The following is a 16,856-nucleotide window of genomic DNA, read 5'->3' as shown; positions in this document are numbered from 1 at the left end:
GCGTAGTCGGCAGGATAACCAGCAGTCTTAATGTTATATTTTTGTAAATTTAGTGTGAATTTTATTTAACTGTAAGGTTGATGTAACAGATAACAATCGGTGCAAGAAGAGGATTTATTCGTTGGGGTGAACCTGGATTGGAGTAACATCTGAGACACTGACATTTTTTTTTTTCCTACCCAATAATTTTCTTTGCACTAACTGTTGTTCATAAAGGACTGTTGGATGGCTGATGACATGGAGCAGCAACTCTCTGCACTAAGGGAACAGTTGGAGGCACTTCAAGCCACTAATGAACATTTGCTGAGAGAACGGTCCGCTCCTCTGCAGCCTGATGCCTCTCGGCCGAGTACCTCCACTGGCCACCATGTGCCTGTTGAGAAAATTGTGTTTATCCCTAGAGAACGTAAATGTCCTAAGTTTTATGGTAATGATGAGTCAAGTAGTGTTACTATTGAGGACTGGGTGGAGGAGGTACGAGCTTATATTGATGACAGAAATTGTACAGTGACTGAAAAAGTCCAGTTTGTATTAGACCATTTGGGTGGGGAAGCACGAATGGAGATTAAATTACGTCCACGTAGTGAGAGAGATGTACCTGAGAGAATTTTTAAGATCCTTACTGATATGTACAGAGGCCGTAAATCTTATGTGAAGCTACAACAACAATTTTTTGATAGAAAACAACGAGAGGGGGAGGCATTTTGTGAATATTCTCATGCACTTATGTATTTAATGGAGCTGATTGTAAATACTAATGCTGACTGTGTCTCTAATCCAGATAGGGTTGTTCGAGACCAGTTTGTAGAGCATGTGAGGAGTGTGTTCTTGCGCCGTGAGTTGAAAAAATTAGTACGGCAGACTCCCACCATGTCTCTGTGGCAAGTCAGAGAGGAAGCGATGCGATGGTCAGAAGAAAGCGAAGTTGAATATGGTCAAACAAATTCCACTTCAGTCTTTAGGCAGGCCAATATGGAGTTGAGTGATTGCAATGCGGTAGTTGTTGATAAAAGAGATGTTGAATTGACAGAAATAAAAAATATTCTTAAACAACAACAGATGCAGATCAGCGCCCTTACACAAGGTTTTGAATTTTTTAAAGCCAGATTTGAAGTTTCTCATTGTAGTCCCCAGGCTGAGGCTGTAATTAGCCACCCAGTAAACCAGTCAGTTCCTGCTTCACGACAATGTCTACGTTGTAATAGGCCAGGCCATCTAGCCCGATACTGTCGTAAATCCATGCCAAATGAGTTTAGACCAAAGAGAAGGCAAATTAATCAATCTGAGGCAGAATCATCGGCAACGGTTGCAGTTGAAAGTCATGTAGTAGGGGGTGAGCATGACTCAATTGTAGAGCCTGTACCAGTAATGCCAAATCTTCTTGCGCCCTGTCCGGTTACCGAAGTGGTTATGGGGGGGGGGTGCCAATACTATGTCTTATAGATACTGGCTCTATGGTTAGTACAATTACAGAGAGCTGTTTTTCCAAGAATTTTGAGAGATTGGGCCCACATAAACTACAAAGTTGCCATTGGTTGAAATTGAAAGCTGCAAATGGTTTAGATATTCCATATATTGGATACTTGGAGTTGGATGTCATAGTGCAAGGACAGATTATTTCAAACTGTGGGATTCTAGTAGTTAAAGATTCACCTTGCCCGTAGGAATGAACATTCTTACCCAGTGTTATCAACAGCTCCTTTGTCAGCACGGGGTAGCTTTGCCTTCTGTCTTGTCTGAGTTGCAGGATAACAATTTGTGGAAGGAAGCCATGTTAAGATGCCAGCAGCTGGAGGACCAGTCCTCCAGTTGTGTGGGGAAAGTTCGTGTGCAGTCTAAAGCCCCAGTCCCAATTCCAGCTGGCTGTTTGGTATTAGTACCTGCAACTGGACCTAAAGGTAAAGTTGACAGTAGGTCTTTAGTTTATTTGGAACCAATTGATTCTGATGAAACTCATTTGCCCCCTGGAGTATTACTTTCCCATGCTTTATTGACCATGGAGAATGGGTTAACAAATATTCCCGTTGTAAACGTTGGCACTCAGATTGCATATTTACAACCACGAGCATTGTTGGGGGGGTTGTATCTTGCAGATATGTTTGATTCTGAAATTATTGATTTTGAGGAAAGATTTACTCCAGATGGGTGGATCGCCTCTATTGAGCAACATACTGCGGAAGTAGAGCCAGAGTTGAAAAGTTTTGATGGGGTAGATCTTATAAATTTGACTCATGAACAGCAGGCAATAGTTAAAAATATTTTGTCTAAATATAGAGGAGTTTTTTCTAAAGGAGAAAGTGACTTAGGCTGTACTACTTTAATAGAACATCAGATTCCAGTAGTTGATGAGGCCCCAGTTAGGCAACGTTATAGGAGAATACCCCCTTCTCAGTATGAGGCTGTAAAGGCACATATTCGGCAGCTTTTAGAAGCACAAATTATTAGGGAGAGTTGCAGTCCGTATGCCTCACCCATTGTCTTGGTCCAGAAGAAAGATGGCACGTTGAGGCTCTGTGTGGATTACAGGCAATTGAATTCTAAGACTCGAAAAGATGCATACCCCCTCCCCAGAATTGATGAATCCCTGGATGCACTGTCCGGGGCCAAATGGTTTTCCACTCTCGATTTAGCAAGTGGCTATAACCAAGTCCCTGTGGCGGAGGCAGATCGTTCCAAAACCGCATTCTGCACACCATTTGGATTATTTGAATTTAATCGTATGCCTTTTGGCCTATGCAATGGACCAAGTACCTTTCAAAGACTTATGGAGCGCATTTTTGGAGATCAGAGTTTTCAGTCCCTGCTGCTATATTTGGATGATGTAATCGTGTTCTCATCTTCTTTTGAACAGCATGTACAAAGACTGGAGTTGGTCCTGCGCAGACTTGATAAGGAGAATCTGAGAGTAAAGTTGCCTAAGTGTTCGTTTTTTCAACACAAGGTGAAATACTTGGGCCATGTGGTGTCTTCTGATGGAGTGTCAACTGATCCAGACAAGATCGCAGTTGTGGCAGAGTGGAGAAGACCTAAAAATCTTCAAGAGCTAAGATCATTCTTGGGCTTTGCAAGCTATTATCGCCGCTTTGTCGCAGGTTTCTCAAAAATAGCACAGCCGTTAAATACCCTGGTTGCTGCCTTGCTGCCTAAAAATCACAGAGGTACGTCAAAGAAAGCTTTAGAGCAATGGACTGAGGTATGTGAACATGCATTTCAGACATTAAAGAGCAAGTTGGTATCTGCTCCTGTGTTAGCTTATGCAGACTTCAAGAAATCTTTTATTCTTGAAGTAGATGCAAGCCATAATGGACTGGGTGCGGTACTATCGCAAGAACAAGACGGTAAAGTAAGGCCTATAGCATATGCAAGCAGAGGACTGAGAAAAGCTGAACGTAACATGCAAAATTATAGTTCCATGAAATTGGAATTTTTAGCCCTGAAATGGGCAGTGGCTGATAAGTTCAGAGAGTATTTGTTGGGAAATAAATGTCTTGTTTTTACCGACAATAATCCATTGAGCCATTATCAAACGGCAAAATTTGGAGCGGTGGAGCAAAGATGGGCATCACAACTGGCAGCCTTTGATTTAGAGATTCGATATAAGCCCGGAAAGGCAAACAGCAATGCAGATGCACTATCTCGCCAGTATGTTGATGCAACAATGGAAGTTATTGCCCCGTTAACCCCTTTGCCAGTTCTGTTGACACAGGCTATCCAAGAGGCGAGTAGCCCAGACATGCAGGTTAACCAGGAGTCAGTGACAACTCTTCCAGCACGAACAAAGGGGGACATTACACTGTTGCAGGTTGCAGATCCGGTGATAGGCCCTTTTCTGGTGTTTTGGAAGCGTCAGCAAAGCCCAAATCGTGAGGAGAGAGAGGCTGCATCTCCACAATTATTAGAACTTTGTAGGCAATGGAATAAGCTGCTGGAAAAAGATGACACTCTCTATCGACGAATTATGCCACAGGATGGAGGCAAGGAAATTCATCAATTGGTGCTCCCAGAGGTGTTAAGAGAGGATGTGTTAACGAGTCTTCATGACGAACATGGGCATCAAGGGATTGAAAGGACAACAGACCTGGTGAGACGGCGATGTTATTGGCCAGGTATGAATCAAGATGTTGAACAATGGTGTAAAAACTGTGAAAGATGTACACTGGCCAAGGCCGTTCAGCCAAGGGTACGCAGTTTTATGGGCCATCTATTGGCTTCTAAACCACTTGATATTTTGGCAATAGACTTTACTGTTTTAGAGCCTTCATCCGATGGAAAAGAGAACGTTTTAATATTGACTGATGTTTTTTCAAAGTACACTCAAGCCATCCCTACCAAGGATCAATCTGCCAGTACTGTAGCAGAGGCTTTGGTAAATCACTGGTTTTATATTTTTGGAGTACCCCGTCAAATCCATTCAGACCAGGGGAGGTGTTTTGAAAGCATGTTGATCCAACAACTTTGTTCCATGTATGGGGTAGTTAAAACAAGAACAACACCATATAGGTGGGGGGTGGTGGCGCAGTGGATAAGACACATGCCTTTGGTGTGAGAGACCCGGGTTCGAATCCACTGTGAGACACCAATGTGTCCCTGAGCAAGACACTTAACCCCTAGTTGCTCCAGAGGCGTGCGACCTCTGACATATATAGCAATTGTAAGTCGCTCTGGATAAAAGCGTCAGCTAAAATGAATAAATGTAAAAAAATATAGGCCACAGGGTAATGGCCAGTGTGAACGTTTTAACAGAACACTTCATGATTTACTTCGCACTTTGCCTGTTGAAAAGAAATGCAACTGGCCTGTTCACCTTCCACAAATGTTGTTTGCTTATAATACAACGGTGCATCAATCTACTGGCTATTCCCCTCATATGTTGCTGTTTGGACAGGAACCGCAACTACCGGTAGATTTTCTCCTGGGGCAGGAGAGCCTGCAAGGAGGAAGGATTGGTGAGTGGATCACAGAGCACCAGGAGAAATTGAAGTGTGTATTTCAGGATGCAAGACGTCAACTCCAAGCAGCTGCTGACCAGAGAGCAAGGAAGCATGATGCGACCGTTAAGAATCCAGAACTTGAGTTGGGACAACTAGTTTTAAAGAGAGATCACAGAAGGAAAGGTCGCCAAAAGATTCAAGATTTCTGGGACCCCACAGTGTTTAAAGTGGTAAGGTGCCCCAGTAATGGAAACGCTGTGTATGCTGTTGTTCCAGCAGAAGGCGATGGACCAGTGCGGAATATTCATAGGACAGAACTGCGACCAGTGCATGCTCCCGTTCCCGTGTTGGAAATGGAGGATTTGGGGTTTCCCAGTCAAAATACTGAACCGGATCTGGAGAGTCCTAACCATTCTTTTGTGTTTTTCCGTACTGTGACAGATTATCATCTCAATAACCCTGCACTGTAAAGAGGTTGCTGTAAATTTTACAGTAACTTACTGGCAGCTGGATGCCAGTAAGTTACTGTAAAATGTTTTACAGTATTATTACTGTATTTTCACTTACAGTATACTGTATCATTTACTGTAATTGCATTTACAGTATTATTACTGTATTTTCACTTACAGTATACTGTATCATTTACTGTACTTGCATTTACAGTATTATTACCGTATTTTCATTTACAGTATTAGTATTGTTTTTTGTTTGTTTTTTTCATTTAAATTTTCTTTTTTTAATTTATGTTTACCCCACCCCCCAAAAAATCACAATAACTCACAAACATTTGTCCTTATAATATTCTTTTTAATCGTTGAACATTTTGTTTTAGAAGTACAAATTACAAATCTTGACCTTTAGGAGCCACTAGCTGAAGAAAAAAAAAGGCAACATCTCCAAAGTCCATAGAATTAATCTCCTGGTGACCATTTATATCAGTAGCATGGCAAAAACGTACACACACTGAAAAGCAAAACAGGCCTTAAAACAATAAAATACAGTCAAAGTCAGTGTTGTGTTGTTACATTTCAGTAATTTTGCCAGTCAAAGTTGACAACCTCTCTGATGAGAAACACTGAGGGTTTCAGGCTGATGCTTTTCTTTGGACCTTTCCAGATTTCCATCTGATCTGTGCCTTTGGTGTTTGGTGCCATCAGGGTTGACTCTCAGAATGAACCTGCAAACACAAGCAGGGAAAAAATATATAATTTTTTCAGACCGGTGTTGACAGAATTTTCCCTAACCCTCAAACTTGATGCTGCATGTACTTTGGCGTTAATAAAAGCACTACATCTGATTCTGAATCCACCTACAGTAGTGGTGGGGGAAAAATCGATTCTGTTCAGTGTCGCGATATTTTGCGCACGCAATTATATTGATACAGTAGCGCAAAGTATTCCAATATAGGTTATAAGGCTGTGACGGTGGCAGTTTTTTTTTACCACTGCGGTGGTAATGGACCAACTACCTGCAGTGGTTGGGGGGTTATTATGAAAATTGAAATAAAAAAATGTAGTTTATTCGAGCAAAAAAGTCTTTATTTGAGCAATTCCGTCAAAGAAGCAACACAAAGCCTGTAAAGCATTCAAATACATATCAGTAAATATTAGAAACTTACATAATAGAAAAGTTAAATCTATATAAAAAAAAAAAAAACTTTCGTTTAATACTTCCACACAAAGACACGTGATTCCACATGAAGCCATACCGCTCTGTGCTTTGAGAGGGATGACACGAGGAGGAAAGAGACCATCGATCTATTTTCTGATATCTTCATGTTTTCTACTTGTTGTAAAAGGTATGAAAAGTGAATTTAATCTTCCACAAGGGCAAGACATTTAAGCTATGTTTGAAATTGCGCTGCCAAAGAGAGCGAAACTAAAAATCAAATAAACTTGACGCGCCGTACATGTCTAATAACAAGCAAAAACTGTGTTGAAATGAATCTGACGTGCAAGTAAAAATGTAGGCTATCTGTCCTACAACGTTTTTCTACTTTACCACAGTAAAGAATGTGAATGTAATAGGCCTAAATAAAAGCGAACCAAGGAAGAAACGTTTATAATCCCCTTCGAAAATTGAGACGTAAGTGAAGATTTTGGGAAAAAAACAAGGTATTAAATGCAGGGATGAGTCACAATTTTTGGATATTCGATTAGTTTATTTAATTATAGAATTATAGTATATCGAATAGGTTGTGTAATTATTCTCTAAAAAAAAAATCTCCATGTTTTTGGTGCTAATGCGGTGGTGACGCGTTCATATAATTACGTTCTGTAATAAGGTCCTGTGTCCTGAATGTTCAAGGACAAAGTTTTTGCACTAGCCTCCAGTAAATGTGTAGAAGATGTTCACAGATTTAATGTGGCATTTGTAGTGAGTTGAGCAGTCTTATTTTTTGTAATGTCTTTGAATAATATGGGGGACATGAATAATATGGGGGACATGAATCGCAATATATCGCAGAATCGAATCGCAATACTTGCTGTATCGCAATGTTAGGAAGCGCAATAATATTGAATTGTGGCCCAAATATCGCAATACTATCGAATCATCAAATTTTTGCCAATTTCCACCCCTAACCTACAGGGATGGTATTACCCCATAATACATTACATTAAAATCATTAAAGCTTCATTCTTTTTCAATATTCCTGTAGCTTAGATTTCCAGGGAATGGATAATTTAAATTAAACTTAATACAATGTAAGTTGCTTTGGATAAAAGTGACTTCCAAATGCATGCATGTAAATGTAATGTAATGTAAAAAAAAAATATATATATATATATATATATATATATATATTGGTTTACCTGATTCTGCATTCGACAAAATAGACAGATAATGCTGAAGAGTCGTCTGTTAGCAGTTGTAACTGGATGATGATTCTGCCCTTCATTGTCAGCATCCATGTTTTTGCTTTGAGAACAGACTCTCCTGAAACAGATAAAGTCACAGCAGCCTTTTAGTGTTATAGTTTACAGAAAAAAAAACTAAAATACAATAACAGAACTTATTACTAACAACAATAACATGTGGGGTGAAGATGAGGTAAGATATAATGTTGTATGGTGTTTATAGTTTTTAATCAATTAAACAACATTAAAAATATTAGTTAGCAAAACTTTGCTATATTGATAATGGTATATTGCTAACCCTTTCCTCCTCCTTCTCCTCTTCCTCCTCCAACGTCAACCCGTTCTGTGTATTAGTGGAGAGCGTCAGCAGTGATGTACAGTCCGGAGGGAATGGCCGCTGCAAATAAAGAACAGAAAAGAACATGTTTGCCTGCTTAACTAATGCATACTTCAGCTAATTTAGTTGATGTCATCTTACTCACCTGTAGATGTTATCACCATTACGAAGGCAATCACAAAAAAGACTCCAAAATACACCTCCGACATTTCAGACGACATAATTCAGACCACAAACTTGAAAATAAAACAAAAGATGAAATTAACAATGGTGTTGGATAAAGGGTTAGTTTACTCAAAATTGTAAATTCTGTCACCATTTACTCACCCTCAACTTGTTCATAACTTCCATTAAATTATTTAATGTGCTGTATACAAAAGAAGATATTTTAAAGAACATGAGCAACCAAACAGTTACTGATCCCCATTGACATCCAAAGTATTTTTTCTATTATAGAAGTCCATGCGGACCAGCCACTATTTACCAACATTATTCAAAATATCATATTTTATATCTTAATAATATCTTATTTTACATAAATGTTCAGACGAAAGAACTTCATGCAAGTTTAGAACACGTTGTGGGCGAGTAAATGATGACATACATAATTTTCTGTTCAAGGTGTACTACGTTATCCCTTTAACTAAGTTTTACTCAGTATTTACGCTGTACATCTGCCAAAAAGTTGTGAAAGAGGAGACAGAACATACCAAAGTTATTATGCTTCTCTGTCTAATAAGTTTACTTCGGCTAATTTAGGTGAAGGTGACCATAACGTTACATACCAGTTGATGTTATCACAATGAAAAGGCTCCAACACACTCCATCGTTGCAGATGGCATTATCCAGATCACAAACCTGAAAATAAATCATATAGGCCTACGTGAAAATATTGTTTAAAACCTGCACTTTAACAAGGGTTTCGTCTATCTCACTTTACCTCAGTATTTCACGTTGAGTTCGCTGTTAGCTCGGTTAACGTTACCGTCGACTCCGCCCGCCTGATGAGCTAACTTGCGTTAAAGAGGCAGAGGAACACACAACCATTATTTTTTATAGTTTTAACTAAAGAATATTTCGGCTAATATAGGTGAACTTAACTTACTCACCAGTTAATATTATCACCGTGACAGCGACCCGGCCGACAGTCAGGAAAAAAGACAGTAATAAAGGCACCAAAAAAAACATTCTGACGACAGTCAGGAAAAAAAGACACTAAAACCATTCAGACGAAAACAAAACGATACATCATGTTAGTTTGCTGTTAACATAAGTAAAAACATTTGAAAATGTTTATTTTACATAAAATAGAAATTATATACTAACCTTTTTGGTGAGTTACATGATCTTTTGTCCGTGCATTAACTGCCACTTCACCCCTCAAAAAAACACTTGAAAAGAAATCCCTCTTGCCATTGGTCAGTTTTTCGCGGGCAAGTTCACTACTGTAAATTGATTTACAGTAGTGAAGAATTACAGTAGTGACCCTATATTTTCCCATAATCCTTTGCTGTTTACAGTAACATACTGTATACATATTTTACAGTATCTTACTGTACATATTACAGTAAAATACTGTTCAAATTACAGAAATCCGTTACAGTGTGTGGTTCCTGTACATTCTCCATCGGAGGGTCAGCGGAGCGGGTACGACCAACCTGAAGTTACGGCCCAAAAAGAAACTGGACGGCAAGAAGAGTTGAGGAGAACTTCAAGAGCGACAGCAGGCCACCATTCTAACCCACATCACTTGCCACGACCAAGTCGTCCATTAGAAACACAACTGTAAGGGTTTTGGCATGCGGATTTGTAGCTCCCCTCTCCCCTATTCCATGGAGATGTAAAAAAAAAAAAAATTTTTTTTAATTTTGTCCTGTCGACGGGACGTCAACGAAATTTGAGGAGGAGATATGTGGCAGAGAGGGGGACACTAGGACCTGGGGAAGAATTGTGTGAGGCATGACTGGTAAGGGTGCTAGAATTAATTGTCACACAAATTAGACCAGGTGAAACAACTTATTTAAAGTAAGCCAAACGATCAGAAGATGAGAAGGTGAACGGGAAGCTGGGCTCTTTGTTTGTTCAGGGGCAAGCTGATTCAGTGCATAACGCAAACTGCTAAAACAAGGTAGTAACTGTTTTTATGGTTTTGGTTAGTATTTTATAAGAATAATGTTATGATCCTTGTTTGTTTGCATTGTCACACAAATTAGACCAGGTGATACAACTTATTTAAAGTAAACCAAACGATCAGAAGATGAGAAGGTGAACGGGAAGCTGGGCTCTTTGTTTGTTCAGGGGCAAGCTGATTCAGTGCATAACGCAAACTGCTAAAACAAGCATTTTGATTCGTCATGAGCGGGGCTGATGACTAATATATCATTGGAAAGCACAAGCTACTAAAACAAGGACTGGCACCGATTGTTATCTGTTTAATTTAGAGCTTTGTTTCTTACTTGTTATTTAATATGAGGTTTTAATAAGTCTTGAACTCAAGTGAAACAGTGTTTTTTAAGTGTGACAAACGAATGTCGAGTGAGTCCCTCTTTGTTGACATTTGTGGGGAACCAATGACATAGCATTGTGCTCATGAGAATGAGGAATTGCTGAGTTGTTCGTTAAATGTGTTTTTGTTTGTTTAGGTTTTCCCAGGCGGTTGCACTCGAGGGACAGTGGGCGCACGTGTGGTGTTTACTTTTATTGGATGCAGTGGTTTGGTGTGAGGGTGTCACATATAGGTAAATGCTGTGGTGATGTAATGGTTTGTTTTGAGTATTAAGTTTTCACTCCACTTGTACCTCTGTGTACTGCCTGGGTTGGTTTATTTTATTCTTTTTTTATTATATGTTTTTATGCCTATAAGGGACTTGTGAAATAAAACTGCTCTGTAAAAGCGTTTATACCTAAAGTCCTGACTGCTGGTTTATTCTATAGGCCTATACATGATTTACCTGTGAGCTCATTAAGTGGGCAAGGTTACACAGACCACGTAATCTACGCGCTGCCTCAGCACACGCGAGATCCGAGCCAAAGAATCTTTATTGACTTTCTTCCCTCGAGTAGAAAGCCATCAGGAGCAGTGCTAAACTCTCGATAGTGCAAATGTTACACATCGGGAATTTATGAATGAACACTGTCAGCCCCCTTTTACTAGAGCTGACCGTGCATGCTCCACTCCCAAACAAACAACACATGAATCGCGTGTGTCCCCACTCGTAATGAAGCGAGTGCAGGGAGGAACACACGATCCAAAGCTGTTTGCTCCCCATAGCCTACTCCTGTCCAGATATATGCTTGTGGTTGTGGACTACATCGATGCTCAGCACATCTACCTCAGAGATAGACTGCTGAAACACCGGGCTCTCTAACCAGGGCGGAAGAAGCCGCGGCGCGGGCTTCCGATCCCAGAGAGAGAGCGCTGGATCCCCCGGGAAAAGGCAGAGAAAAGGCGGAGCCCGTCTCTAACCCCTCCGCGAGATCCATTTGCGAACCCCACAATACCAGATTCCGTTCTGCCTCGGTAACACGGGGCCGGTACTGCGAGGAACGCGAGCCTGAACACCCTCCTCAAATACCCCTTTTCCACCAAGGCAGAACTGGTGCTGGTTCGGAGCCAGAGCCTAGTTTCAAATCGGTTCTTTGTTTTTCCACCGCCAAAGCACCAGCTCCGAACCAGAAAAACTGGTTCTTAAGTAGCACCAAATCATTGCAGGGTCTAGAACGGAGCCAAGAAAGAACCGCTTGCGTCAGAGGCTGGGGGCGGGGTTACCGTGGCCAACAAGACTGAAGAGAAACTTGTGACCGCCATTTTTAAATAGCAGCTAGTCGAGCTAATAGCAGCTCGATTATAATATCCGTCTATGTAAGTTACGGCGAGCTGCACGAACGCGTTGGATTCGCCGTGTTTGGATGCCGATTTATTTTCGCAAACCCATGAGCATCCATAGTAACGCAACGTCTATTATTGTTGATGCCTTGTTCGAGATGCATCGGAGCAGCGTGGACCGATCAGAGCTGCGGGAGTGTTTGGAGATCATACGACTCCTTGTGCTTTTTGATCGCTTTCGCAGTGCTTTGATTTCATGTGCTGATCGTTCTGCGAGAAGCCGATGCATCTCGAACAAGTCTGGTGTGTTTGTGTTTGGCGTTGCTGGGCAACATGATACGTATGCAGTGACGTAAGATATAGCTCTGTTGTGGCTCTCTGGCCGGTGGAAACGCAAACCGGTTCTTAGTAAGCTCGTCAGTCGAACCAACTCCGAACTGGCAATAGCTCTAGCTCTGAACCAGCACCCGGTTCTTGTTGGTGGAAAAGGGGTAAAAGAGTGACGAGCGGGAACGGAGCGAGTAAAGCGATAGTAACTCCGCCCTCGAGCGCTGACAGATCAAGCTGAAAGGGAACTGCAGAAGTTCAGGCCGTTCTCAGACTTTCACTGACAGAAAAACCCAATCTCAGACATTCTGCAGAACTTCCGAGTTTCGTGGAAGAAAGGAACTAAACATACAGAAGAACATGTCGTGAACTCCTGAACGCTGACAAACAATCACACACAGATTCAAGAACGGCACATGATCAGTTTAACTGAGAAAGTCAACGATTGACCTGCTGAATGATGGAGGAAGAGACACAGAATCACTGAGAGGAATATTGAGGTCGAGTCTCAGTGGAACTTTAACTTCAACTTCAGATAAAGACGTCGATCACGACACTATCTATTCAAAATAGTTTAGTTTGGCTTCTGGTAACACATCTTTACAAACAGCAACAGGCAATATTACTTAAAAACACATCATTTGTTTACACATCTTTCATGCAGTGATATGAGGAACTGAATGAACATGTAAAGGAGAAACACAGGGAGATTTCCACCATGAAACTGATGTGTTGGTATAAACGATATTCAGATGAAGCTTGTACATTTCTTAAGACAGTTTCTAATCACCTGCATTATTCATAACCTGTTATGAAACGATCACTAGTTTTGAAAACTGAGCATTTCATAAGACGAGTCATATAATTCATGACCATGAAGCTTCAGTTCTTATACGGCTTTTAGTTTTTGTTTTGTCTGCTTAAATTGAGTCCTAATTTGTTCGAAATCTCTTCATGGTTTTTAGTTAGCGGAGTATTTCTATGCACTGGTTTAGTCAACATTATTTCCCTGTATTAGGGGAGAGCGGGGCACAAAGTAATGCTTTTGGACTTTCTCAGTTTGTGTAAATCTACTTGTGGTTCAGAGTATTTATTATTTCCCACATTAATTTCCCACATGTCTAGTTTTATTAATACAGTATATACTTTTTTCTTGATTTACCCCGAAAGAGTGGAAGTGAAATGTGACAACATGCCCCATAGGTGGGGTACATTGTAACATGACAGCTTAAAATGTTATCTGATCTATTAAAAAAAAATATATACAAGACAAACTAAAATATTTTCTAAATAAAATACAATTATTAACTTTTTCATATAAAATAATGGCATTTTTTAATAATTAGGCCTAAATATAAACTCATTTTTGAGTTTTGACTACGAACACAGGAAAACACAGCTATACAACATAGTTCAAAACAAATAAATAATTAGTAATTTCTGAACATTGACTCTCAGTCTTTATTCACCTTTTTCTCATGTTTTCTCAATAGAATTAATAAAAGTATAGAATATCATAGCATATTTCTAATAGGGGCACATTGTAACACAGTGTGACAACATGCCCCACCTGCACAACTGGGATTTAAACCCGGCTAGTGTCTTCTGCTAGTTAGCGAAGCATTAAAGAACTATCTCAACTGTTAAAAAACATTGGAGATTAAAATAATATAAGATTTGTCTCATTTTAAATAAACACAAAAAATAGAGATGAAAAATTAACTTAAGAAATTTACTTTTGCTATGGTTTAATAAATGTCCATGGATATCTTCAAAAAAAATAAAATCATTTTGGCGCAATTAATACTTTATTCATTAAAATTAAACTGCACATTTCCATTGATTGTGAAGTTAGACATGGAGAATGGCAGATCAAGCGCATGTTAGCAGAGGGTTTTATTTCCTGGTGATCCTTGGCTTGATTTTCGTTTGTACTTTTGTTTCCTGAGAGGATCAAGCTCCACTTCTTTCTTTCTGTAGCGGAAGGTGCCCAGGAGCTTCTCAGGCTCGCTTCACACTTGTGCCCTGTGACAGACATGATCTGCCTGCTCTCCAGCCCTGCCTCTGACAGCATTAGAACTGCAGTGCTTCTTAATGAATGCTTGCTGTATCTTGTGGATAACCCGAGATGTTTCCAAGATGTTCGTTTTTTCTTGTTATGAATTGTATCCTATTTTCCGTTATTACAGTTAACTACGCGAAGTGATATGGACCTGTAATGCGGTCGAGACCTGCCTGGAACTACTTTAGCCGCGCGTTTCCCTGAAAATAATTGCACACCTTAGAACGTTCGTCAACCAATCAGATTCAAGCATTCAAATGCCCTGTAGTATAAGAGTATTTAATCATCATCTTATGTCATTGCCAATGCATATATACAGTATATTTATTATTCAATATCACGTTATTACCAGTCATTATGATTACAAGTCATGTAAGGTTCAACGTTTATTTCCTAGTCTAACCTTGTGATGTTGGGCTCTAGTTTTAGGAGCATCAGCTGCAGAATGCCTGGAAGTGCTCATGACGCAAACGTTCTGCGCATGTCTGACCTCTTTCACGGGGCTCGCCTGCTGCCAAAGGTACAGTTGGCTAATACATTTCAGTCAATAATGTTTCAATTAACTCTTGTGTGTCAGTAGGGACATTTATCATTTTGCCTGTATTGCCAACTACACACATTGGCAGATGAGTCTATTTTTGATGGATTTCTTAATATTTTATCTTTCTGTTTTAATATTTATTTTCTTTCAGAAATGTATTTATGCACTATACTGGTACACAGAATAGTTACACTTGGGACCTTAAGAACAAAAAATAAATAAATCACACTGAAACCCACGTCAATGTATTATATCAGAGATAACACACTATATTGCAAATTACAAATACAACGGCAGTGAATACAATTAGGCTTTGTTGGCTGGAAAAATGAGCTGGCTTTGATTTTCTAGCAGCTTTTATTTTAATTTTTTACATGTTTCATGAACTAAATCCTTTTTAGTTTACTTTTTTTCTACATCAACATTATTTGCAAAGGGTTTTCTTTAAAGGCATAGTCAATTCTAAGTCGCTTTGGTTAAAGGCATCTGCTAAATGAAAAATGTAAATGTAAAAAAAGAGAGAAAGTTGAGAGTTGACAGATTAAAATAGCATTTGTGGTCTCTTTCTCTGCATAATATAAATCCAAAATCCCTTTCAATATTTCACTCTCATCAAACAGGGGAAATACATTCAAATACAGTAGGATCTATAGTAGATCTGTAACAATTCCAAAACTGTATTTCATTGCATATGTTTACTGATACTGATCGCTACTGATGAAAAGCCAAACAACTAGCAGCTTAAAACTTTTTCTAATAAAATTCCTCCTTGTTATATAACATTTGCTAAATGAACATGTACAGTATGTCTTTACACAGATATCATCAAATGATAAGGTTGAGTCTAATTGCATGAAGTTTCTTCAGTCACAGTTCTGGTCAAGATCAGTCTTTCCCCTCCACCTGGCTCGTTCTTTCCCAAAGGGATCCGGTTCATATTCAGCTGCAGAAAGCGGACTTTGAATGATGCTGTCTATGGCTTCGGCAGCAGGGGACGCACACAGCTGGCCACATCGTTGAAGGAGAGTGGCACATAGCTGGAAACTTCTTCTCCAGGGAAAGAAATAAGCTGGGAACCCTGACGATTGATGTGCTCGTACAGCACCCAGACACCACCTTTCACTTTGTGGGACGAAGCTGTGTCACTGAAAGCAATGCTGTGGAGATTGGTTTCTTTGTATATGGTCACGCTTCTTCCTCCATAGTTAACGTGCTCAAACAGCTGGATTTCAGGGTTGTCCAGGTCAGCTGAGACTTTCTTCAGGGAGGAAAACCTGCCTTTGTCATCAAAGGTGGCATACTCTCCTTCCTCAAACACCCGCTGCTTTCCAGCAAAATTCTCATCATAATACGCCACCCATGGTTCGCCAATGACTTTTATGGAGGCGATGATGTCGTTGAAGCCCTTCTCTGCCAAGTTGTGGACATCATGCTTGAATTCAGCGGTTCTGCCCTCGAAGCTCTCTTTGCTATAAACAATGATCTTGCTCATTTTGAATGATGACTCGAGGAGAGAGAGGCAAGTGTTTCTGAAGCAGCTTCCTGTGGTTCTGCTGGGAACAGTGACTTACTTGGTGTGCAGAGCTGCCTTTTAAAGCACAAATACACCAAAGTGGGTGTTGACTCATGACAGTACATGTAGGTGTGGAAGCTGAGAAACATGCCAAATCTTAAACGGCCAAAGGCTCCAAACTCTCTACGAGCCGTATGTAACGTATGCTCATGACTGGGGAAAACAAAAATCCATTGTATTGAGTTGTGTGATTGTTTGACAGCGTTCAGGAGTTCACATCAGGACGTTTAATTTACAGGAATCTTTTGTATGTTTAGTTCCTTTCTTCCATGAAACTCGGACGTTCTGCAGAATGTCTGAGATAGGGTTTTTCTGAGAACGGCCTGAACTTCTGCAGTTTTCTGTTTGATGGGTCACATGACCGAGATCTCAGCGCATTTTAACCTGTTCTTTACATAAAA

The 16,856-nt window shown here is 40.0% G+C and overlaps 1 protein-coding gene and 1 long non-coding RNA gene across 5 annotated transcripts; both read right to left on the bottom strand.

The window, feature by feature from the left end:
- Nucleotides 1–5,717: 5,717 nt before the first annotated feature.
- Nucleotides 5,718–9,743, bottom strand: LOC309502660. Of its 4 annotated transcripts, none has more exons than XR_014207359.1 (8): nucleotides 9,453–9,743; nucleotides 9,236–9,341; nucleotides 9,067–9,139; nucleotides 8,912–8,984; nucleotides 8,272–8,362; nucleotides 8,088–8,186; nucleotides 7,745–7,868; nucleotides 5,718–6,108 (listed from the first exon to the last, which is right to left on the bottom strand). It is a non-coding gene; the product is annotated as an uncharacterized lncRNA (long non-coding RNA). The 4 variants fall into 4 exon arrangements; XR_014207360.1 differs by having other exon boundaries at nucleotides 9,067–9,135; XR_014207357.1 differs by having other exon boundaries at nucleotides 9,236–9,743.
- Nucleotides 9,744–15,122: 5,379 nt separating this feature from the next.
- LOC309502691 (epidermal differentiation-specific protein-like) lies at nucleotides 15,123–16,511 on the bottom strand. Its single transcript, XM_082175157.1, has one exon. It carries the CDS (start codon nucleotides 16,372–16,374, stop codon nucleotides 15,856–15,858), a length of 519 nt encoding a protein of 172 aa, XP_082031283.1. The 5' UTR covers nucleotides 16,375–16,511; the 3' UTR covers nucleotides 15,123–15,855.
- Between the last annotated feature and the right edge of the window lie 345 nt (nucleotides 16,512–16,856).

The sequence above is a fragment of the Leuciscus leuciscus genome (assembly GCF_965113295.1).
Source record: "Leuciscus leuciscus genome assembly, chromosome: 7".
NCBI lineage: Eukaryota > Metazoa > Chordata > Actinopteri > Cypriniformes > Leuciscidae > Leuciscus > Leuciscus leuciscus.
This window is presented reverse-complemented; position numbering and strand designations above follow the sequence as displayed.

Bases quoted from the DNA above. Each gene is read 5' to 3' on its own strand.
- LOC309502691 (XM_082175157.1), bottom strand. From the start codon at position 16,374: ATGAGCAAGATCATTGTTTATAGCAAAGAGAGCTTCGAGGGCAGAACC.